Below are 24,915 nucleotides of genomic sequence, written 5' to 3' on the forward strand. Positions count from 1 at the left end.
AAAAAATTAACTGGGCATGGTGGACGCCTGTAATCCCAGCTACTTGCGAGGGTGAGGCAGGAGAATTGCTTGAACTTGGGAGGCAGAGGTTGCAGAGAGGCAAGATTGTGTCAATGGACTCCGGCTTGAGAGAGATGGATGACACTTCATTTCAAAAAAAAAAAAAAAAAAAAAGAAAAGTAAGGAAAAGAAAAGAAGAATATGATACCTGTATGTATTCTTAATCCTACAGCAAAGTATACTCTTGTTCCATTTTAAATGGAAAGAGCAATCCCAGTATGGTCAACTGTCACCAGAGAAGGACTAGCTCACCACCTAGGAATTGTTGGGTGACTTTGAAGGGTAATATTGTTAAGCCACAGAAACCTGAGGGAGCCAATCTCCATTATAGATACCAGCTGCACTTCATCTGAGGAACAAGATTAAAGATCCTATCAGCTGGGTGGACATTGCTGCGTTTCTTTCTCTGTGCCTCTGTCCTAACCAGTACTCCTTTCCACTCTGCTCATTTTCTGAAGTACCTGGCCTCTCTCTGTTCTTATGAGGCCACCAATCCCATAATGGGGGCCCCACCCTGCAGACCTCATCTAACCCAAATTACCTCCCAAAGGCTCCGCTTACAAATACCATCAACATATGAATATGGTGGATTAAGTTTCCAACAGATGAACTTTGGGCGACATATTCAACCACAGCATTACTTAAATAAGACTTTTTATTTATTTATTTTTCATTTATTTGAGACAGGGTCTCATTCTGTCACCCAGGTTGGAATGCAGTGACACAACCTTGGCTCACTGCAACCTCAGCATCTCAGGTTCAAGCGATCCTCCTACCTAAACCTCCCAAGTAGCTGGAACTTCAGGCATGCACCATCACACCTGGCTAATTTTTGTATTTTTGGTGTAGACAGGGTTCCGTCATATTGGCCAGGCTGGTCTTGATCTCCTGGCCTCAAGTGATCCACCCGCTTTGGCCTCCCAAAGTGCTGGGATTATAGGTGTGAGTCACCACGTCTGGCCAAATAAGACTCTTTAAATCAAATAACAGACATAAAAGCACACAAGGCAAAAGGCCACACATTGAACCACACAAAGGTACCTTACCTACTGATGGCAGTGGTGGGCTGTCCAGAGCTGCTGGTGCCATGGTTCCAGCTGCAGCAGGTAGGCGCAAGTGGTGACAGCAAGAGCAGCTGTGGGGGCAGCAGTGGTGACCATGGGTTCCTGTGCCCCGTGTCCCCCATGCCCTGTGTCCCACAGGCAGCTGACTGTGCTGCCCACTCTTGTCTGACTAGGGCTGCATGCTCCACAGAGTCTGTGGGAGCCAGGAACAAGTGGGAGCCCTGCCCCTTCTGATTGGTGAGGCAGGAGCTCCCCGAGTGCAGCTGTAGCCATGCCGCCATGGCTGCAGACCCCGCATCTCTGCACTGTCTAGGGCCTGTGAAGGTCCCCTGCCCCTGTGAAGGGTTGGAAGCGTCTGCTCCCTCTGCCTGGCTTCTCTCCACTGTTGATGCCCACTCCAATCTCAGAGCAGAGTCAGGGCCATGCCTGGGGGCTGTTGCAGCCTGGCCAGGTAAGCATACACCTTGGGCAGTGCAGACACACCAGCCCCCTGCTGCCTTGTTCCCCTCCAGACTTTGGGCACCGACAAGCATGGGAGGGAGGCTGAGGGGGCACTGAGGACATCTGGGTGCTGGCCTGCAGGTGCCCCTTGGCATGAACAACCTGGACACCATGAACCACAGCAGAAGACAGACTCCTGGGTGGAAGGGGGCTGATGCCCAGGGAAGCCCCACCTTCAAACTGGGGAGGGCCTGAAGCCTAGGGGGCCAGGCTCCCAGTCCCACAGACTGGAGGGGGAACTTGTGGTGCTTTACCCTGGGCCCACACATGAACCAATTAGCACACACTTCCTCCCCTGTGAGGCCCATAAAATCCCCAGACTCAACCAGACTCTAGCAGAGGACAGATGACAGGGAGATGACAGGATGACCAGCTGCAGAGGGGAGCTGCCCACCCCAGGTTCTCCTCTCTGCTGAGAGCTGAGGAGGTGACAGGGGGCCCAGCTGCAGAAAGAAACTAGATAGTTGAACCCTCATTAGGGCACCCTGGCTACAGAGAGGAGTTGCTCACTGAGGGTCTCCTCTGAGCTGTTCTATTGCTCAATAAAGCTCCTCTTCATCCTGCTCATCCTCCACTTGTCTACACATCTCATTCTTCCTGGATGCAGGACAAAAACTCAGGACTCGCCAAATAGCGAGGCTAAAAGAGCTGTAATACAAACAGGGCTGAAACATGTTCCTAGCTTGCCACATTGCAGGTGAAGAGAGGAGAGAAGAGCTGTGGCCCCTCCGGGAGCCCAGACCTGGGAACTCCCCAAGCCAGGGTTGTAACTCCCTCTTTGGGGCCCTGCAGTTCTGGTGTCTTCAAGCTTCTGGGTGCCACCACATTCCCTGGTGCCAGCTGAGGAAGCTGCTTGAGGTGCAGCTGGTTCATCCACAGCCTCACAGAGAGCTGGCACCCATGCTGGCACCTGGAGCTGCCCACTCTGTGGCAGCAGCCGGCATGTCTGACTGTGCAGAGTGGCTGGACCCCACGCCCGCTCACATACTCCTCGCCATTCCATGACTGACTCACTCTCCCTTGGAAGCATGGGATCCAGGCCGGTAGCGTGAGCCGAGTATAGCCTTCCAGGACAAGTGGGCCCAGCAGGCCTGAGCAAAACTCGGGCAAAGGTGCCACTGACCACAGAGGTTTCCGGCCAGAAAAGCAACAACTGCAAGGATCCCATAGCACTACCAGAGCTCAGGAAAGTTTTGTACTAATATTCTGGGGATGATGTTTGGTGATCTTTTAAACAAGCCAAGTAGGACTATCTCCCATTGAAAATGTAGCCTACTTAAAATTCCAGGATTTGATGTTAAGATGAATTTGGTTTAAATATAAGGATGCAGCAACATTTTATAAACTGATTTCATAATGTAAATTGAGACCAGTAAATCTGAATAACAATTAAAATTATAAGCAATTTGGTGCATCCATTTTTCTGGGGGAGAGAATGCTTTCATCAGCTTCCCAAAGAGTAGTATTAGTGATGAAGTGCGTGAACACAGGGAACAGTTTTCCTGGGTTTGAGGTCCAGCTGCACTATCTATTAGAAGTGTGACCTTGGACAAGTCATTCAGCTTCTCTTTATCTTGGTTTTCTCATTGGTAAAAGAAGGATAATAACAGCACCTAGCTTATAGAGATCTTTCTCTATCACACCCATCTTGGTTTTTTTTAAATTTATTTTTAAATTTTTTTTGAGATGGAGTCTCACTCTGTCACCCAGACTGGAGTACAATGGCATGATCTCTGGTCACTGCAACCTCTGCCTCCTGGGTTCAAGCGATTCTGGTGCCTCAGCCTCCCAAGTAGCTGGGATTACAGGTGCCCACCACCATGCCCGTCTACTTTTTGTATTTTTAGTAGAGACAGGGTTTCACCATGTTGGCCAGGCTGGTCTCGAACTCCTGACCTCAGATGATCCACCAGCCTCTACCTCCCAAAGTGTTGACATTACAGGTGTGAGCCACTGCACCTGGCTCCCATCTTAGTTCATAATGATATATTTGGTTACTGTTTATCTTACCTACTAAGTTGCAGGATGAGTCTGTTTAATCTCATCATTTTAGCCCCAGTGTCTGACATCACAGTGTCAATAAATATTTTGTTAAATACATATATACATAAGTCATAGCCCCCCAAATTTATAGAATTTCTACTATTGGATCTATAAATACAAGAATACCAAGAACACCTTTCTTTCTTTATTATTGTTATACTTTAAGTTCTAGGGTATATGCACAATGTGCAGGTTTGTTACATATGTATACGTGTACCATGTTGGTGTGCTGCACCCATTAACTTGTCATTACATTAGGTATATCTCCTAATGCTATCCCTCTCCCCTCCCCCCACACCACGACAGGCCCCAGTGTGTGATGTTTCCCTTCCTGTGTCCAAGTGTCCCTTCCTGTATCCAAGTGTTCTCATTGTTCAATTCCCACCTATGAGTGAGAACATGCAGTGTTTGGTTTTTTGTCCTTGTGATAGTTTGCTGAGAATGACGGTTTCCAGCTGCATCCATGTCCCTACAAAGGACATGAACTCATCCTTTTTTATGGCTGCATAGTATTCCATGGTGTATATGTGCCACACTTTCTTAATTCAGTCTGTCATAATGCACATTTGGGTTGATTCCAAGTCTTTGCTATTGTGAATAGTGCCACAATAAACATACGTGTGCATGTGTCTTTATAGCAGCATGATTTATAATCCTTTGGGTATATCCCCAGTAATGGGATGGCTGTGTCAAATGGTATTTCTAGTTCTAGATCCTTGAGGAATCACCACACTGTCTTCCACAATGGTTGAACTAGTTTACAGCCCCACCAACGGTGTAAAAGTGTTCCTATTTCTCCACATCCTCCCCAGTACCTTTTGTTTCCCGACTTTTTAATGATCGTCATTCTAACTGGTGTGAGATGATATCTCATTATGGTTTTTTTTTTTTGCATTTCTCTGATGTCCAGTGATGATGAGCATTTTTTCATATGTCTGTTGGCTGCATAAGTGTCTTCTTTTGAGAAGTGTCTGTTCATAGCCTTCATCCACTTTTTGATGGGGTTGTTTGTTTTATTTCTTGTAAGTTTGTTTGAGTTCTTTGTAGATTCTGGGTATTAGCCCTTTGTCAGATGAGTAGATTGCAAAAATTTTCTCCCATTCTGTAGGCTGCCTGTTCACTCTGATGGTAGTTTCTTTTGTTGTGCAGAAGCTCTTTAGTTTAATTAGATCCCATTTGTCAATTTTGGCTTTTGTTGTCATTGCTTTTGGTGTTTTAGACATGAAGTCCTTGCCCATGCCTATGTCCTGAATGGTATTCCCTAGGTTTTCTTCTAGGGTTTTTATGGTTTTAGGTCTAACATTTAAGTCTTTAATCCATCTTGAATTAATCTTTGTATAAGGTGTAAGGAAGGAATCCAGTTTCAGTTTTCTACATATGGCTAGCCAGTTTTCCCAATACCATTTATTAAATAGGGAATCCTTTCCCCATTTCTTGTTTTTGTCAGGTTTGTCAAAGATCAGATAGTTGTAGATGTGTGGTATTATTTCTGAGGGCTTTGTTCTGTTCCATTGGTCTATATCTCTGTTTTGGTACCAGTGCCATCCTGTTTTGGTACTGTAGACTTGTAGTATAGTTTGACCTTTGAATTATGTTCCAAATACGATAGATATTCTCAGTTTCAACTTGTTTGTCTTAATTGAACCTCACTTTTCAGGCAAGGCCAGAAAACACTACAATACTGGCTAGTTCCCTTAATTTTTTCAAATCACCTCTACTTTTAAAGTTGCCGTCTAGAGGCAAACAAAAGCAAGCTACCAACATCGATTAGATTACTGAATATTTTAATCATTAAGCATTAACCAATCTCTTTTTGTAGTTATGAGAAGAGAATTTGTTCTCAATGAACTCTCTACAATTTAAAAGTTATTTCTGGTCAGGTGTGGTAACTCATGCCTGTAATCCCAGCACTTTAGGAGGCTAAAGTGGGAGGATCACTTGAAACCAGGAGTTTGAGACCAACCTGGGCAACACAGTGAGACTCTGTCTCTATCAAAAAAAAAAAAAAAAAATTAGCCAGGTGTCGTGGTATGTGTCTATAGTTCCAGTTACTTGGGAGGCTGAGGTGGGAGAATCACTTGTGCCCGGGAGTTTGAGGCTGCAGTGAGTCATGGTTGAGCCACTGCACTCCAGCCTGGATGACAGAGTGAGACCCTGTCTCTAAAAAAAATAATAAAAACATTAGTTCTGATTTTCCTCCATGTTCATTATGTACATTTCCAGGATTCAAAGGTAACACTTTTAAAAGTGGTTGTAAGAGTACTGTTCCCTCCTATAGCTTGTTTTTCAAAGTAAAACATTTTAGCAGTTATCAAGTTTAGCTCTTAGGTTATCTTTTTTTTTTTTTTTTTGAGACGGAGTCTCGCTCTGTCGCCCAGGCTGGAGTGCAGTGGCCGGATCTCAGCTCACTGCAAGCTCCGCCTCCCGGGTTTACGCCATTCTCCTGCCTCAGCCTCCCGAGTAGCTGGGACTACAGGCGCCTGCCACCTCGCCCGGCTAGTTTTTTGTATTTTTTAGTAGAGACGGGGTTTCACCGTGTTAGCCAGGATGGTCTCGATCTCCTGACCTCGTGATCCGCCCGTCTCGGCCTCCCAAAGTGCTGGGATTACAGGCTTGAGCCACCACGCCCGGCCTAGGTTACCATTTTAAGCTGATTAAATATCATATTCTTGCCTGTTAAACAAAAACATTTGGCTGTATTCTTAGGCAAAACCAAACCAAACCAACCAACCCCCACCCCGCAAAATTCACAAACCAAACAAAATCCACAAACCAAACCAAACCAAAACAAAAAGAAAGCAAAACCAGTCACTCAGTGACACCGTATTTGGATTTTCTGGAAAAAATCTTTTAAAAGTCCATGCAGTTAATCCTATAAGTGCTCCCCCTACCTTTATTTTTTGGATACTGATATTTTCAGTGTTTGGAAATAAAATTTTGCTTACTAAACCCCTAACTTACGGTGTTGGGCTCTGGCACAGGGCTCCCGAATCCCCACTCCAAGGCTCCCTAGTTACATGAGGCCTTGGTTGTTTCTTGTTTCTTTTTTCTTTTCTTCTTTTTCTTCTTCTTCTTTTTTTTTTTTTTGGAGACGGAGTCTTGCTCTGTTGCCCAGGCTGGAGTACAGTGGCATGATCTTGGCTCACTGCAACTTCTGCCTCCCGGGTTCAAGCGATTCTCCTGCCTCAGCCTCCCAACTAGCTGGGATTACAGGTGCCCACCACCACACCCAGCTAATTTTTTATTTTTAGTAGAGACACAGTTTCACCATCTTGGCCAGGCTGGTCTTGAACTCCTGACCTCATGATCCACCTGCCTCAGCCTCCCAAAGTGCTGTGATTACAGGCGTGAGCCACTGTGCCCAGCTTTCTTCTTGTAACTTCTTTAAGCCTCAATTTCTGCTCCTCTAAAATAGGGGCAATTATATTGTGAACCCAAAATATCTGAGAAGAGTCTCAGTCAATTTAGAACGTTTATTTTGCCTACATTAAGGACACACCCATGGCACAGCCTCAGGAGGTCCTGTAGACATGTGCCCAAGGTGGTAGGGGCACAGCTTTGTTTTCTACATTTTAGGAAGACATGAGACATCAATCAATATATGTAAGATGTACATTGGTTCAGTCCGGAAAGGTGGGACAACTCCAAGTGGGGAGGGACTTTCAGGTCCTAGGTAGGTAAGAGACAACTGTTGCATGCTTTTGAGTTTCTGATTAGCCTTTCACTGAATACACAATTTACAGGAATAGTCACTTATGCCTAGTCTGGCTTAGTGAAACTATAGGGCAGAGCAAGCAATGAGATGTGCATTTGTCTCACACGAGCAGAGGCATGACTTTGAGTTCTGTCTGTTCTTTGTCCACAAGAGATTTTCTTGTGGGCAAATTATGAGGGAGGGAGGTATATAGCTTTAAAAAAGTCTTTGTTGCTATCTTACTTAGGAATAGAATGGAAGGCAGGCTTGCTCACTGCAGTTCCCAGCTTTAATGTTCCCTTTGGCTCAATAATTTTGGGGTCCCAAGATTTTTTTTTTTCTTTTGAGACAGAGTCTCATTCTGTTGCCCAGGCTGGAGGGCAGTGGCACGATCTCAGCTCACTGCAACCTCTGTTCCCAGGTTCAAGGGATTCTTCTGCCTCAGCTTCCTTCATAGCTGATTTGTGCCTTTTTTAAAGCTTAGTAAACGTCATAATTTGGTTATAATTTTTATTTTTCTGGATGCATTTGCTTTTCCTCACATCTACCATGCTCAGCCGTACACAGCTGCCCTTTATTTTAGAATTCTCTAAAGTGCTGTGTTGTACACAGGGAGCTTCTCCTGACTGGAACAACCTCACCGGGCACCACTCTTCCCTCAGGACCCAGATTCTTCTTTGAAACCTTTCCCTAGCCCCTTTGAATACTGCAGCTCTTTTAAAACGTATGTGGTTCTTTTTTCCCTGTTCAATTATTAATCGAAGTAGGTTGAGTTCCTCCTCCAAGAAGGAGGTGGGGGTGCGATGTAGCTTGTATGATTTTGCATTCCAAGTGTGTACCCCAATGCCTGACACATAGTAGGTGCTCAATATATGTTTACTGTCAATAAGTGACAATATGGTAAATTCAGAGTTTTCACAGCGCGGTCACACGATTTCATTTAATGCCTATGACAACGCTAAAAAATTCTAATTACTACCATCCTATCATTCTTGTTTAGAGTGTGGAGACTGAGAGGTTAACGGTCTTGCCCAGCGCCAGTCAACAGCAAAACGGAACTAAAATTTCCGGCTGGACACCACACAGCGTGTCGAAGTCAGCACGAACTTGGCGCTGTGACTTTTCCTTAGAAGGGCCACTTCGGCTTACACTTCCGGATCCTGGGTACTGAGACGCTTAAAAACCCCGGCGGGCAACTGGGGAGCGGGACTACATCTCCCAGAGAGCCCCGGGGCTAACCTGCAGGTGAGTGGTTGACATTGATAGCCAATGTGGCTGCGAGGAGCTCGTGCAGCCCAATCACAGGCCGGAAAGGGCGGGACCTCCCACGCCAAGGCCAGATGGAGCGCAGAACTAACGGCGCTCTGAACAGCCCTAAACGTCTACGGGACTTAGAGCCGGATGCCACGTTGTCCTCCTCTCCGGGTTTTCTCTTGGGTCCTTTTCTGTGCCCTCCTGCGACTCCGCCTCTGGCCGCGCGTGTCTGGCTGCTAGGCCGACACCAAGGACTGGCCAGGTGCCGGGGAAGAAAGCACGTGCTCCAGCAGTTGCCGCGCCGGGCGTCTGCCTGTCAGCCCCGCGCCCAGCCCCGCGAGAGGCCCTAGGGCGCAGCGGGCTGTCGGGGTCCTCAGTTCCCCAGCGACGCGAGCCAACGGGAGGCGTCAAAAGACCCGACCCTTCTGTGGCAGGTTCGCCTGGCGCTGGCTGGCGTGGCCCTTGGCCGTGGTCACCTGTGGAGAGCGCGTCTTCCCCGCCGCGCCCTCTGCGCGAGGAGACTCGACAGCATGTCACCCGCGCTCCAAGACCTGTCGCAACCCGGTAATGCTGCGACCCCGTCCCCGTGGTTCGGTTGTGTTTCTTAACTCGTGCTGTGGCCTCCTAATCCCTGGGGCGATTCCCTTCTGCGGCGGGAGACGCCCGGCGGGGTTTCCCGGCGTGTGGGCGGCACCTTGAGAACTCGGCGCAGTAGCCCGGAGGGCCCCGTGATTTGCTTCACTCTTTCTCCGACCTTCACCTCTTCCTCCTCAGGCAAACCATCAAAACCTGCAAAAAGTTTCATTCCCCTTGCCCCCGGAGCACATTCTTAACGTCACCGTAACTAAACTTTCCAGTTCGACGCAGCATAAACCTGCTGGGCCCTCTGAAGTTTCACGTGGTGTGACGTAAATATTGTTGCTCACTTATTGCCAAAGAAAGTTCAGGCGCAGAGAGACAGACGAGGAAACTCAGAGAACTATTTAAAATTACTACATGGAACTTTTTATTTTCTGCGTCTACGCATACTGCTGCAAAACCGCAATATGCATAGACTCACTGTTAAAATAAATGAGCAGACCCCACCTCCAGATACCGAGATGGGGCGTAGTAATTTCAAGCGATTCTGATATTGGTGGCCCTGGCATCAACAGTGAGAAAAAGCTAGTTTAGCACAAGAACTGAGCGTAATGTTAGCTTTGTAATGAGCTCTGGATCTCTAAGGTCATGCCTGATTATAATTTGTGGGCAGATGCACTCATAAAAACGTACGAGGAGATGTAGAACCGAGAATTAGTGATAAGTACAGAACAGTAAATATCCTATGACATAGTGGGGGATGTTTAGCTTCGGGAAGAGGGGGAATACTGAATTCGTAACGCGCAAGGAAATTTATCAGAGGTTAACTGGTGACTCTATTGATTCTTGGGTTCTGACAACGGGACTGATAGGATTGTTCTTGAAACTAGTGGGACTGTGGCTGAGAAAGACATCACTGCTGTTATTAAATAAGATGTAAACCTCTTAAGATTTAAGATCACCTTAAATCTTAAAAACCTCATAGAGGTTTACATCTTATTTAATAAATGGTCATAGGGAGATCATATGTTTATTTGGATAATATCTTTTACTCATAATTTCTGGCCTCCCCCTTCCCATTTAATTTAAACAAGTAAAGTTATTTCCCTTTCATCTGAATTTAGGTGTCATTATCAGAAGCAAAATGCCACTGAAGACTTAAAATACTGTGAATAGTGAGTGAAATTTTTTTTTTTTTAAACAGAAAGTGAAAATTGTTGAGTGTTTGAATCTAGCCTAATCCCCTCACCCCAAGGCTGGCTTCTAGAGTTGAGCACTGAGTGGCGTTTAACCAAGTCTAGGGCCTCTGAAGTTCTGAATCAGGCCAGTGCGCCTAGAAAAGACCTTAGAGATAGTCCAGCATCTGTCTATGTGAGCAACTTCTTCTGGGATTAGAATCACATTTTAACTTCCTAATAACCCTTAGTAGTTTACTGGTGTACAATCTTAATGAAATTTTAATGGAGAGCTGAGAATTCCTGATTCTCAAGGTTGGGCCTTAAGACCATGTTTGTGTGCCCTGAGGAAGGAGGATGGTGGGCTAGCAAATACATCTTGGGAGAAAATTTTAACTACAGCTTCTAAAGGTTTCTTCGTTTCATCCTTGCTTAGTACTATGAGTGTTACTTGGAACTCAGTTGATGAATGATTAATGAAGGAATGAATAAATGATCCAGTTAATTGCTATCAGCCTAATTCTTCTCTAGGTTATTAAAATCAAAGGAGGAAATAATATATATTAAAATTGGAATACTGCACAAGCGAAGAGATGCCCCCAGAGAGGCTGGGCGTGGTGGCTCGCATCTGTAATCCCAGCACTTTGGGAGGCCAAGGCAGGCGGGTCAGCTAAGGTCAGGAATTCGAGACCAGCCTGGCCAACATGGTGAAACCTCATCTGTACTAAAAATACAAAAATTAGCCAAGTTTATGGTGAGCGCCTGTAACCTCAGCTACTCAGGTGGCTGAGGGAGGAGAATTGCTTGAACACTGGAGGCGGAGGTTGCAGTGAGCCGAGACTCCAGCCTGGGTGACAGAGTGAGACTTAGTCTCCAAAACAAAAAAAAAAAACAAAACCCAAAAAACAAAGTGTAGCAAGTGTGTGCAAACTAGAAATTAGAGATCCAAAAATGAAAGAGAAAAGTATCTTGCACGTGACTTGTAGGGCAGTAGTAAGACTGTTTTTAATAAAGCAAAGACGGAACACTGGTGAGAAAGCATTGGGATCATTTGATAATAATGCAGAAAATGAAAATGTACTTTTACTGTATGTGTTCCCCATTTAGCACAGTCCTAAGTAAGTCAGACCTACTTGGGGTCATTTTACCTTCAGGGGAGATGAGTTCTTGACACTGCAATTTGTAACTTACATGCACATATTAGGAATTTATTTGTTTAGGCCTTCATCTTGTCATTCTTTAGGCTAGTTCTTAAAGGTGGTGCTAGCTGACTTACCCCGCCTCCAAATCTGACTAGGGCTTTAACCATTTATTCCCATGTTTATTCTTTGGAACAGTTGCTGTGAATCAGAATATTGTTAGCTAGAAAATAAGATGTTAATGGCAGGGGAAAAAACCCCACAAAGTATATTCCCTTAATCCACTCAAAACTGGAGAAAATACTGTGTGATCTCTTAGGTTTACAAGCCAAGAATGTTCCTTGGGATTCTCCTCTGCACTGCAGTTATTTACATATATACATTAAACATAAAAATGTTTCTGAAATAGTGTTATAACTAGTCAGCTAAATGAAGGAACTGCAAAACTATATTCTTATATTTACTGTGAGAGATAATCAGAAAGAACCTGCTTTATTTAGAACTTGACTAGTCAGTAGTTAAATATACAGAACGTTCTAGACCTAATGAACTGAATACAGATAAATACAATATTGTTGTTGTTGTTTTTCATAGAAGAGTGACATTTCAATAGATCCCCACTCTGCCAAGGGAAAGAATTGTCAAGGTGGCTTATTCTTTTGAGCAAGTTCTGATAGTAATTAGAAACCGGTGAATTAGAATGGTAATTAAAGCCAGTGAAAAATGACCTCCTACCTGGAGGAATACAGAAGGCTAAGACAGTGGACACTTCATACCAACAGATCTTCTGAAGGAAGACTTCTTAGTTTCTCTAAATGGGAAATCTTACATTATCCTCTAAACGAAAAATAAGCAAGTAGATAATGAGGAAGCAATGGTTTTTCTTTTTTTCTTTTTCTTAAGACAGTCTCACTCTGTTGCCCAAGCTGAGTGCGGTGGCATGATCACGGTTCACTGCAGCCTGGACTTCCCAGGCTCAAGCAGTTCTCTTGCCTCAGCCTTCCTAGTAGCTGGGACTACAGGTGCACACCACCATGCTTGGCTAATTTTTGTTTTTTTGTAGAGACGAGGTCACTGTGTTGCCCAGGCTGTTTTCGAATTCCTGGACTCAGTGATCTACCTACTTCAGTCTTGCAAAGTGTTGGGATTACAGGCATGAACTGCCACACCCAGCCTGAGTAATGGATTTTTAAGGGCTTCAGTTGCGTAGGAGTTTTTTATTCAGTCCTCAAAATTCCTGCTCATATGTGTTGTATTATATATTCCTTTTTGTCTGTATTTTCCATTCACAATTCTCTTGTTTCCATAGACTGCCTTTTTTACATATATTCATATATTTGTACATTTTGTTGTAAACCGTATAGGTATTTTAAAATTCACATTGTGCATTACATTCTGGAATGTACAAGGAACTAACACAAATCAATGAGAAAACAAATCAGCTTTAGACATGGAAGAATCTTCCCCCAACCTATCATCTATTATTTTTGTCTATGGTGACTTTCATTTAACAGAAATCCTTGGTTTTTATGTAATCAAAGTCATCTTTTTTTAAAAAATTAAGAGGTTGGTCTTTTTGCATCTTAAGAATTCTTCTTCATTTGAAGTCATAAAGTTCTTCCACATAAGTTATACAGTAAGTTTGTCAGGTTTCTAAAAAGCCAAAGCAGATGTTTTTAAAAACTTCTGATCTCTTGCCTATATGGTGGCTCAACAAACAAGATATCAGAATTTGCATGTGTGGGGCTGGGTTGTTTTATGGTAAATACTGAACTGTCTTAAAGTCCAAAAACAAAGCTTATTATTTCTGGATTGAAAAGGGTATACAGTAAGGGCCCCATGGAAAAGTACTAAGACTTTTTATGAAAATGAGAGGAGGGTTGGAGGCTCTCTGAGTGGTTAGATTTGCTAAACATGTGTGCACTCGCTCAGTGGAGAAGATGGGAAGAAGGGCATGTAAATAATAGGATATTGATTGATATTGATTAATCATTTTGCTGATGTCAAAGAATATACTTCACTGTCTGTGGAAAAGATTGCCTTTCTTTCCCTAGAAAGTTTGAATACCTTTTAAATATGAAATGTCACGTGTATGACCTATTTCCCCACTGCCACACCCCACGCTCACACCAGGCTTGTGATTCAGTCACCCATGTAAGTTCACGTGCCGTCGTTTCAGGGAGAATTGCAGCTACATTCTTTTGAGGAGAAAGCGATTCATTTGGGCATGTGGGTTACAGTCTTTAGTTCTTTGTCCTCTCATTCCTCATGTGAAATTATCTACATTTAACAGCTTTCACTGGGTATTTTCTTCTTTCACCCGACTGAAAGAAGACATTTCCAAACCTGCAAATATGCCATTCCTGCCCCAACGTGAACAACTGAGAGCTTCAGGCTTTACATGATTTTTCACAGCCCACTGAACTTTGTAATATATAGAACACAATCGTTAGAGCTTCAGTCCCAGCTCTGCAGTAATACCAACATAATAAGAGTAGCTAATATTTATCAGATGTTTACTACACATCAAACACCAATGTCTCATTTCATGACTTGTGTGACTTAAGAGGTCCAGTTCTTAACATATGGTCTCATTTTAGTATCACAATTCCAATGATGAGGGCGGGGCCGATGTTTCCTCATCTTGCTGAAGCATGGAGAGGACTTGTCTAAAATCGCAGAGCTACTAAGGGGAACTGGGGCTAAAACCCAGATTTCTTGGATTTTCACACCCTGCCACTATTAGCTTAAGCCTATCAAATTCTGAGTGCTTATTGGCTGATAGGGTAGTCACCTCATGGAGTGCCTAAATTAACGCTGCATGTGAATTTACCGTGTCTGCTATCCTTGAAATGATGCCCACTGCCTGATGCCTACCAGTCTTTCTATTATACATGCTTCATTAAGCCCCACTTTTTCTCCACATTTCCCGAGAAGTGATTTTCTTTGGTTCTTGAAGTACTTTTGGTCACGTCATTGGAACTTAACTTCGTTCCTTTATCAGGAAGTGTTTTCTCTCACCTGCAAGTTCAGTAAACACAGTTAGCCGGTGAGGTGGCTTTGGAAGGGAATAGTGCATCCTGAAAGAAACGTAGCGCTTTGGAAAAGAAATGAGATATTGGATATTGCAAATTTTTCTTTCAGGTTACTAGAGCCACCTTCCTGAAGCCCACTTGGAGAAAGTCACTGAAAATAATTCTGTGACCACCATTTAGCCCCAGTTCCTGTATTGTATACTTGAGACCCTGGACAGTTAGACAAGGCAGGGTTGTAAGTTTGTACCCAATACCAGCTTACAAATATTCTTAAGTTACTGGTTCGGGTTTTAAATTATCTTTGGCTGTTGTTTCTCATCTACCCTCACTTTTTTGTCATTTCAATTAGGGAAATATTTGCCAAGTACTGACCTTGGTGTTGCTAGGCATGAGCTCCAAGGAGCTCAAATAGCTTAGAACCAGCTCCATTTGACTTCAGCTTTTCTTGCCTCTTAGGGAGCACAGAAGGAATGGGTTGGTGTCATTAAGGTTTGTTTTGAGTAACATGTGTTCACTCTGATATGCTATAGGGAGTTGTTGAAGGTGTTTAAGCAGAGGAAGCAACTGGTTTAAAAAATTGTTCTATAGGAAGATTAATCTGGTAGTGGTGCATAGGATGGATTGGAACACAGGGCGACTGGGTATGGTGGTGATCTCTCACCTTTGTAGAACACTTGATAGTTTACAAGGCACTTCCATAGATGTATGATCTCATTTGCATGGATTCAAACTGGAGCTCAGAGAGGATTGGTGATAGCTGGCCTGTGTAGTAAGGGCTTCAAGAAAGGGGTTGTCATAGGGCGAGGAAGGTGGGACCATTGTGCATGGCATTTTAGAGGCCAAATCTATAAGGCTTGGGATCTAAGTAGATGTTGGTTATCAGGGAGAACAAGGAGTCAGATAATATTGAGATTTTATGATTAGTTTTCTGGGAAGAGTGTTGCCATTTACAGAAATCAGGAGATGAGACAGAGAATATATGCAAGTTTGGTTTTGAATATTAGATTGAGGGGCAGGTGGGTAGTTGAGGTAGTGATATCCAGTGGATAGTTTACAAGCTGGGTCTAAGATTGGGGCCAGGTGTTTTTGGTATTTAGAAGGTCATTGGCGTCTTTAGAAAGTAATTTCAGGAGAAAGATAAGAAATCGGTGGTTGCTGAGGTGGAACTGTGGGAGTGGGAAGGGCTAGATGGGGGAGCAATGGGAGGTGTTGGTGATCATGTGCTCTTCCTTGGGTGCAGAAAGAAGGGAAATAGAGGGGCCAGACTGCAAGAGGATTTTGAGGTGGAGAGGGTGTGAATTTGAGGAGCTTCCAACAGAAGACTTCTTTGTATAGGATTAGGTGAAATCACTTGTGGAATGAGGAGGAAAAGGATTTGGGGCTAAAAAAAAAAGCAGAAATTGGGACAGCAGATGTTAGAAGTATTGAGGGAGGTCAAGAAAAGGTGAACCAAAGAAGAGGCTGAACATTACAAATTTTCAGTGACTCTAGTCAGCATAGTTTTGTGGCTTTCCAGTAGGTCATAGAAACCAGAAAGCAGGATTGGAAGGAGTAAGCATTGGGCCCTTTTCTGGACTGGGAATTAGAAGTCAAGGAGCGTGGGGAGAGGTGAGAAGTTCAAGGGTGTTAGCCAGTTATTATTTCATAGTTGGGCAGAGGTGAGTAAAACTCTGTTTGCAGGCCATTATTAGTTCTGGCAATAGGTGAGGGAGAAGGTCAAAGCTAATATTTTAAAGAGTAGTTTGGAATTATTGATGGTTTTCAATTTTCTCTACTAAATCATTTTATTTAGGGAGAGCAAAGTCTTGTATCACTGGCCCATTATTGCCTGTTTTCCTCATCTGTAAAACAGGAGTAGTTACAGCCTACCTTCACCTTGGTTTTGTGCTTCACCAGGGATTTTGTGTTGTGTGCAATCTTGTATTAGGCTTTGTTACGACTTAACGGCCTTTTTGGGCAGCATTTTCCTATATAGAGTTATGAGTGCATCTTTTATGAACTCCATTTACTCCTTATTGCAGATTATTATAAATTTCTCTAAAGATCCTCCTTTACACATCTTTTTTACCTTTCATTCTTTAAAGTAAAACTCTGCTTTCTTTAAAGCAGGTCTGAAGAAAACCCCGCGGGATGAGATCGACGCCATTCTGCGGAAGAGGATTATGGTGCTGGATGGAGGGATGGGGACCATGATCCAGCGGCAGAAGCTAAACGAAGAACACTTCCGAGGTCAGGAATTTAAAGATCATGCCAGGCCGCTGAAAGGCAACAATGACATTTTAAGTATAACTCAGCCCGATGTCATTTACCAAATCCATAAGGTAAAGTATTCCCAGGTTCCCAAATGTATTCATTCTGTTATTCTGCAAGCTATTTCATGTATCAGGGCAGACTGCTATGCTGAGTGCTCTGGAGAATAAAGAAGAAAGAGGTAGTTTATTCAGAAAGCAAGTTTTAGACATCAAATAAAAGTCATGTACTGTGTTGGGCACTCAGGATGAGGGAATGAGATAGGTAGGTTTTCTGCCCTTGAGGCATGTAAACTCTAGTGAAAAACTATGAGATTCTGGACAAATAAGGGTTTTCACACTAGTGAATATGAGAAAACTATCTTATTCAAGTCACTGCAACAGCCCTGATGAAGAAATGCTTAAAGGTGGTGTCTTAGCTTCGGCTGCTATATTACCTGTTACCATAGACTGGGTTATACAAGCACACATTTATTTCTCACAGTTCTGGAAGCTGGAAGTCCACAAAGTGCCAGCAGATCCTGCGTCTGGTGAGGGCCCTCTTGTTTATAGATAGCTATCTTTTTGTATCTTTACTTGACGGAGAGCAGAGAGAGGACAAAAAACTCTCATATTTCTTCTTATAAGGGCACTGCTGTGGTCTCAATGTTTGTGTCCCTGTGAGATTCGTATGTGAAATCCTGATGCCCAGTGTGATAGTATTAGGAGGAGCCCTTATAAAGGGCTCAAGGGCGCTTATTCACCCCTTCCACCATGTGAAGATACAGTGAGAAGATGCTGTCTATGAACTAGAAAGCTGGCGCTCACCCATTATAAAATTCTAAGATACAACTATCACTCATGTGTTTCATATTTTAGTCTAGTTTTCTATATTTGGATTTTTAAAAATTAAATTGGGATTACATTGCTTCGTACTGTCTTATAATTTGCGTTTATTACTTGTATACCGTATTAAATATTCTGAAACATGGTTTTAATAACTTCATAATCTATTCTTTGTATATATCATCATTTATTTAACTAATCTTCTTATTCCTAGGCATTAAGTTTATTTTCAATTTTTCTTGTTCTTTTAAAAAAACTTAAATTAGTTCTTATAAAACAAATCTCGTAGATAATATATTCCCATTTGACCATACTCTAAATTGCTATTTTTTCCCTAGAGATAACTTCTGATGTTAGTTGGTGTGTGTCGTCCCAGATTCTTTTGTTATGCATTTTCATGTATGTATATGTGTGTATACGTGAGTGAATATATATGTAGAAAACTCATAGTACTCTGTGTGTGTGTTTTAATTTAATGGTGTCATGCTTTACATATCATTCTATGTATTTTTTTTATTTAACAATACTTTGCAGAATCTTTCCATGTCAGTATTTGTAGATACACAATTTGTTTTAGCTGTCACATGGCATGTAATAAAGTGGATATATTTTAGTTTATTTAGCTATTTCCATATTGGTAGATATTTAGGATGTTTGTTATTGTTACTATAAATATGCATATCTTGGTTTTTTCTCCCAGTGCTTCTGCAAGCATTGTCCATCGACTTAAGAGGGGTTGGATTTATTCAGTGTTGGAATATCAAGGGGGTCAAGAGATTCCAGGGTGCTAGTCAGATTGAGGTTGAGATGATCCAAAGAGTGGAGCCAGGAACACGAGTTTCGAAGAGAGAGCACAAAGGAGCATCAAGATCTTCAGGGTTTCAGTAAGGATGTGACGCTGGTTCAGAGGGACTAGGAGATGTAGACTGAAAAAATTGTGGTCAGATGTTGAGATCTCTGAGATGGTATACTTCTCCATAGGCATCAGGTTCTGCCAAAGCAGGAAGAAGATAAGGGAACAGAACTGCCGTTTGTCGAGTGCCTATTATGTGCCAGACACTTGATGTTGGTTTTTTTGAGACGGGGTCTCACTCTGTCACCCAGGCTGGAGTACCGTGGTGCCACTGTGGCTCACTCTAGCCCACTGTGGCTCACTCTAGCCCACTGTGGCTCACTTGAACCTCTGGGCCCAAGCAGTCCTCCTGCCTTAGCCTTCCAAGTAGCTAGGACTACGGGCATGTGCCACCATGCCTGGCTGATTTTTTGTATTGTTTTGGTTAGAGACAGGGTCTTTCTATGTTGCGCAGACTGGTCTTGAACTGGCCTCACGCAATCCTCTCACCTTGGCCTCCCAAAGTGCTATGATTATATAAGCCACCATGCCTGGCTGATGTGTTACTTTATATTAGCAGATAGCTACCCTGTGAAGTAGGGTTATAATATTTTTGAATGAGGAGACTGAGACTCAGAGAGTTTAAGGGACTTGATTAAATTCTTATAACCTTAGCATGTTGACATTGTCTGAAGTCAAGTTCTGTGTTTATTTATTCATACCACATGCCTTTCTGTGAAATCCTTACACCTTTTTGCATCTCTACCTTCTAATGCAGTGCCTTACTCTTAGTAAGTGGTCAAAAGATAGCTGGTGATAATGGTGGTAATGAAAGGGCATGTTTATTCTGGGGGGACAAAAAACTTTAAAGCTCATAATTGACATTATAATCTCTTGTTGCAGGAATACTTGCTGGCTGGGGCAGATATCATTGAAACAAATACTTTCAGCAGCACTAGTATTGCCCAAGCTGACTATGGCCTTGAACACTTGGTAAGAATTCCATTGTTCCATGTGTCTAAGATACTTATAAGCGTTTGCTGCATTGGTAGTTGCTAGTGAGTAAAGCACTAGAAGCTGCAGAGTCAAGCTAATGCCTAGCTATCTGTTGTTTATGATGAGACGGGGAAAATGATGTGAATCCTTCCTGCTTGTGAACACAGTGGCCCATTCATTTTCCAACCGGCTGCTTTTATGGGCAAGTAATAATCAAGTATAAATGATACTTATTATGCAGTAGCTGTTGATAAAGGCGTAATCATTGGCCGTATGCACACAGTATTGTGACGCCTTTTTGAGTATTAGATGGCAGCCTTGGTTTCTTTTTTAAAAATTGTGATTAAATACACAGAACATACAATTTATCATATTTATTTTTAAGTATACACTTCAGTGGTATTAAGTACATTCACAGTGTTGTGCTATCATCACCACTGTCCATTTCCAGAACTTTCTCACTTTCCGAAACTGAAACTCTGTACCCAGTAAACAGTACCTTCCCATTCTACTCCCAACTCCAGCCCCGGCATACTCTATTCTACTTTCTGTCTCTATGAATTTGACTATTCTAGGTACCTTATGTTGAATCATATAGTATTTGGCCTTTTGTGACTAGTTTATTTCACTTAATGTAATGTCCTCAAGGTTCATCCATGTTGTCGTGTGTGTCAGAATTTCCTTCCTCTTTAAGGTTGAATAACGTATCATTGTGTGTATATACCACGTTTTGCTTATTCATCTGTTGATAATTTGGGTTGCTTCTACCTTTTGGCTATTGTGAATATGCAGTGTTGCTATGTACGTGTGTATACAAACATCTATTCAAGTCCCCACATTCAGTTTTTTTGTATATATACACAGAAGTCGAATTGTTAGATAATATGGTAATTCTATGTTTAATTTTTTGAGGAACTACCATATGCTTTCAGAGTGGCTGTACCTTTTTTTTTTGAGCCCGGGTCAGATAGTATAGTACATATTTTGGCTTTGTTAGCAAAGTCTTTTGCAACTACTCAACTCCATCATGTAGTGTGGAAGCAGGTATAGACATTATATAAATAAATGGACTTACTTTATCCCAGTAAAACTATTTACAAAAGCAGGCAGTGGACCCAATTTGCCCTATGAGCTGCAGTTTGCCAACACCTATTTAGGATATTCTGGTTATTAAATTCCTGGATGTGGTTATTCAAGACACATAGGATCTTAGGAATTCAAAGGAACTTGAAAATCACAAGTCTAGGTTATCCCGACTTGGTCTGTGGAAGAGCTTCTGGAGGGCCGTGAACCTTCTTAAATCATAGGCAACACTGTATGTGTTGTGCATATTTGCTTTTTATTTCCTGATGAGAGGGTTCATAGCCCTTTATCAAATTGTCAGGTTGTTAATAATATGCAAAAAGTTCAGAATTACTGATTCCAACTATTGTACATGAATCAGGCCTGGAGAAGTTGCAGTGGGAACTGCCTGGTCAGGCAGTGACAGACTAGTCCTTGCACCTGCGTGTTTTGCCTCTTAAGCCTATTGCTGTTTCCATTGCTTTATTTTTTTCTTAATTCTCAGAATATTTAACTACATAGGTTATTCTCTGACATGCTAGATGTCTAGGGATTGCCCTTTTACCAGCTAGCTCATGGTTTGGGAGGAGAACCTAAAAGCAGTTCTCAAGGATTCTTATCTTTCCTTGCTGCCTTTCAAGTCTCTAGCTGATATGCCTGCTTGGGTAAGATTTCACTCAGACCTCAGATTAATTCACTCTGCATTTCGTTACTGAAGAACACTGGGTATTGGATGGTCATGAATCCATTATTTATTGTGTGGAGGAAAAGAAGGACAAGCTAATGTTTGTGGTTGATACATTAGGCCTACCAGATGAACAAGTGCTCTGCAGGAGTGGCCAGAAAAGCTGCCGAGGAGATAACTCTCCAGACAGGTAAGGAATCTTCTCTTTTTTTGCACACGTGGTTCCTTTGATATAGTCAGCTATAACTTGCTATCCTTATTGCAGTTTTTCCTTATATGACCTTTGGCTTATGAGCAACACTGCAGACGCTGTATTTTACGTATTTGTAGATTAGTTCTCTGCAGTTTCATGATCAAGCACTCAACATCTTTGAATTCATGCCAACCCTGTGGTCTTTGGATTGCTCTTTCAGCCTGGTTTAGCCTGGCTTGGTAGCGAGGCCCCTGACTTCCTTGTGTATTTAGAGATGAAATAATTTATGTCTCTTTGGAAGCACATCATCAGGTCATTAAAAGTAACAGCTGGCTGTTTTGATGATCTTGACTATTATTAGATATTTGATCTCATTTTTTTAAAGCCACCCTCATCCCTGTGATTAGCTGATATAGGTAGAGATGTTGCCTTTCAAGCATTTTCCCTTTATACTGTTGATGTCCTTGAAGGCTCTGTGAAGCACACAAAAAAGTGTGGCATTAGATTCAGTCTTGCTGGGACTTGAAAAGTGGCTCCTGAAATAACTAGCTTCCTGGCTGGGTGCCATCAGAACACTTGGGCACCAGCTGGTAGGAGGCTTTGAGGGAGGGAAAGGAATATAAGAAATATATGGAGCCCCTTTAGATTTGGAAATGTGAAGTTATTGCCAACAGGAAAGCAAAATTACTGTGAAGTTATACACAGCATACTAATGAAGACCAAAGCAGTTTACATGAACTCTGTTTCTAAGAGATAATGTTTAAATTCATGGAAATGCATAGACTATTACTCCAACAGAGTCACAGGTCAGAGGACACTGAACCAGCTAAAGCAGGGAGAGATAAGGACATTTTTCTTATATCCACGTTATTGGTTAGCTTTGGGGATGCGAAAGAATATTTGGGCCTGTAACCTGTTCAAAAGCTGGTTTATCAATTAGCTGATAGTCTTTTCCAGTTACATTACAAAGCATAGTAACCAGGTTATTGAGTGGCTAAAGTCATCAAAGGTAGTGAGCAGTACGACCCTGGCTTCTGTGTAATGAACACAACTTCCCATGCCATTTTTAGAAGCACCTGGACTCCAGGGCAGAGGAAAAGTTATTGAAGAAAGATTTGCTCTCCTTCGTACTTCAATTTCAGGCTTTATAATTGTTAATCCTGATTTAGTATTTCCTTCTAGTGAAGGGCCTGCAATATGGTACTAGAAAGCATTTCAAGTTAAATGCTACTGTGAGGTGATTTTGCAGAATTTACGTTAAGTTCAAAACCTTTAGGGCTTTGTAAAAATAGGAGGAGAGGGAATTTGTCCAAACACAGCTCTAGTGATAGAAAAGGATTACTTACTGAAATGTTTTAGTCAGTTGTGTGAGAATTCAGAGTTTTGGGGACTGGTTTTGTGATGATACGTGCATATCTCCTATATGGCATGATTTCCTTAGTGGGCTCTGGGGCAGCCCCATGATCAAATATATATAAGCAGAATCTATGAATCATCTAAGTTGGATAAAGACTATAAATAGTCTCTTGCTAGTTTAGGAGAGGTCAAGTTTTATTGTCAAATTGAAAAAAAAGTTTGGGCTTTTAGAGCTTTTTGGATTTCAGAGTTGTGTACAAAAGATTATAGATCTGTGTTCTAGAAAAAAATCTTACTGGCTATTCATTCACAGCAAAAAATGTTCAGCCACTTAGAGATTTCACACTTGTTTTTCTTTTCCCAAAGGAATTAAGAGGTTTGTGGCAGGGGCTCTGGGTCCGACTAATAAGACACTCTCTGTGTCCCCGTCTGTGGAAAGACCAGATTATAGAAACATCAGTGAGTATTTACCGTATATAATCATTGATCTTGGGCGAGTACCTCTGTGCTTCAGTAAGCTATAATCTGTAAAATGGAACCAATAACAGGATCTACCTTAGAGTTACTGTGATTTAATCCTTGTAAAAGGTGTACAACAGTGCCTGGAATATAGTAGACATCTAAATAGAAAGTTAGCTATGATGATGATTATTATTTGAACTTGCTTTCAAATGTATATGGTGTTGTGTTAATGCTGCTTTGTCAGCTGTGGAAATGAAACCAACTAAAATAAAGCTGTAAACTCAGAAGCTGAGCAAATTTGGATACTAGGTTTGTGGTCTATTATAGAATAGCCCACAATATCCTCGTTTATCAGAAGGCAGTCCGTACTATCTAGACATCTGTATTAGTCCATTTTCACACTGCTGATAAAGACATATAAGACTGGGCAATTTACAGAAGAAAGAGAGATTTAATGGACTTACAGTTCCATGTGGCTGGGGAAGCCTCATAATCATGGCAGAAGGCAAGGAGGAGCAAGTCACATCTTACATGGATTACAGCAGGCAAAGAGAAAGCTTGTGTGGGGAAACTCCCCCTTATAGAACCATCAGATCTTTGAGACTTATTCACTATCACAAGAACAGCACGGGAAAGACCTGCCCCCATGATTCAATTACCTCCCACCAGGTCCTCTCACAACACGTGGGAATTCAAGATGAGATTTGGGTGGGGACACAGCCAAAGCATGTCAACATGTTGGCACTATACATGTTATAAACTACCATATATAAACGTGCTTCTATTGAGATCTGACAGAACATCCAAATATCTAGGTCAATTTCTAAGCATCAAGACTGTAGAAAACAAAATGCATTAAAATATCAGAGTTGAATAGTCATGATACCATGTCTGGTAGTGCAGTCTGTGGAGATGACAAGATCAAGCAAGTATAGTTTGTAGGTTTTTGGTTTATGGAACTTTGTGTGTTGTGATACCACACTTTTTCACCAGGAGCTGCTCATACCAGGCTTATGTGTTGTTGATGCTCTCTTTGGTCTAGACATGCCAGTGGGGAGCTAACTTCTCCTTGCTCCTGGGCTGTACAAGGTGAAGTACAGTAAGTCTTCACTTAACGTCATTCAGATTCTTGAAAACTGCATCTTTAAGCAAAATGATGCATAGTAGGCCCTCAATTAATGTCATTTCCTTCAACAGAATTTCATTATAGTGTTGATTAGAAAGAAAATACAGGTTTTGTTACGTATTAGTCAAAGTTGCAATTTCTGAGAACCTGTCAATGATGTTACAGGAGGACTTTATTGTATAGGCTTCTTTATTGGATATTTGAGCATTTTTTTCTTTTTTGGTTGAGAGATAAAATGGGGAGAGAGATGATCTCTCATGTGGAAATAGATAATCAAATACATTTCTTTTTTTTTTTTTTTTTTTTTTTTGAGACAGCGTCTCACTTTGTTGCCTAGGATGGAGTGCAGGGGCACGATCTTGACTTACTGCAGCCTCCACCTCCTGGGTTCGAGCGATTATCCTGCCTCACTCTCCCCAGTAGCTAGGGCTACAGGCGTGTGCCATCATGCCTGGCTAATTTTTGTATTTTTAAAGCAGAGTTGGGGTTTTACCATGTTGGCCAGGCTGGTCTTGAACTCCTGACCTCAAGTGATCTGCTCACCTCAGACCCCCACAGTGCTGGCGTGAGCCACTGCACTGGGCC

General features: G+C 42.4%; 1 protein-coding gene across 4 annotated transcripts in view; it reads left to right on the forward strand.

The window, feature by feature from the left end:
* The first annotated feature begins 8,955 nt into the window (after positions 1-8,955).
* Positions 8,956-24,915, forward strand: part of MTR (5-methyltetrahydrofolate-homocysteine methyltransferase) — a 103,634-nt gene continuing 87,674 nt past the window's right edge. Inside the window, exons 1-6 of one of the 4 annotated variants that reach the window (XM_011935747.1) lie at positions 8,956-9,180; positions 14,444-14,445; positions 16,654-16,865; positions 19,354-19,443; positions 21,314-21,383; positions 23,109-23,201. In XM_011935747.1, the coding sequence (XP_011791137.1) occupies positions 16,707-16,865; positions 19,354-19,443; positions 21,314-21,383; positions 23,109-23,201 (412 nt within the window). In that variant the 5' untranslated portion in view covers positions 8,956-9,180; positions 14,444-14,445; positions 16,654-16,706. Of the gene's footprint in view, positions 9,181-14,443; positions 14,446-16,650; positions 16,866-19,353; positions 19,444-21,313; positions 21,384-23,108; positions 23,202-24,915 lie in introns of all 4 variants that reach the window. The other 3 variants (XM_011935746.1, XM_011935749.1, XM_011935748.1) reach the window with 3 other exon arrangements.

Source organism: Colobus angolensis, unplaced genomic scaffold, assembly GCF_000951035.1.
Source record: "Colobus angolensis palliatus isolate OR3802 unplaced genomic scaffold, Cang.pa_1.0 Scaffold148, whole genome shotgun sequence".
Lineage (NCBI taxonomy): Eukaryota > Metazoa > Chordata > Mammalia > Primates > Cercopithecidae > Colobus > Colobus angolensis.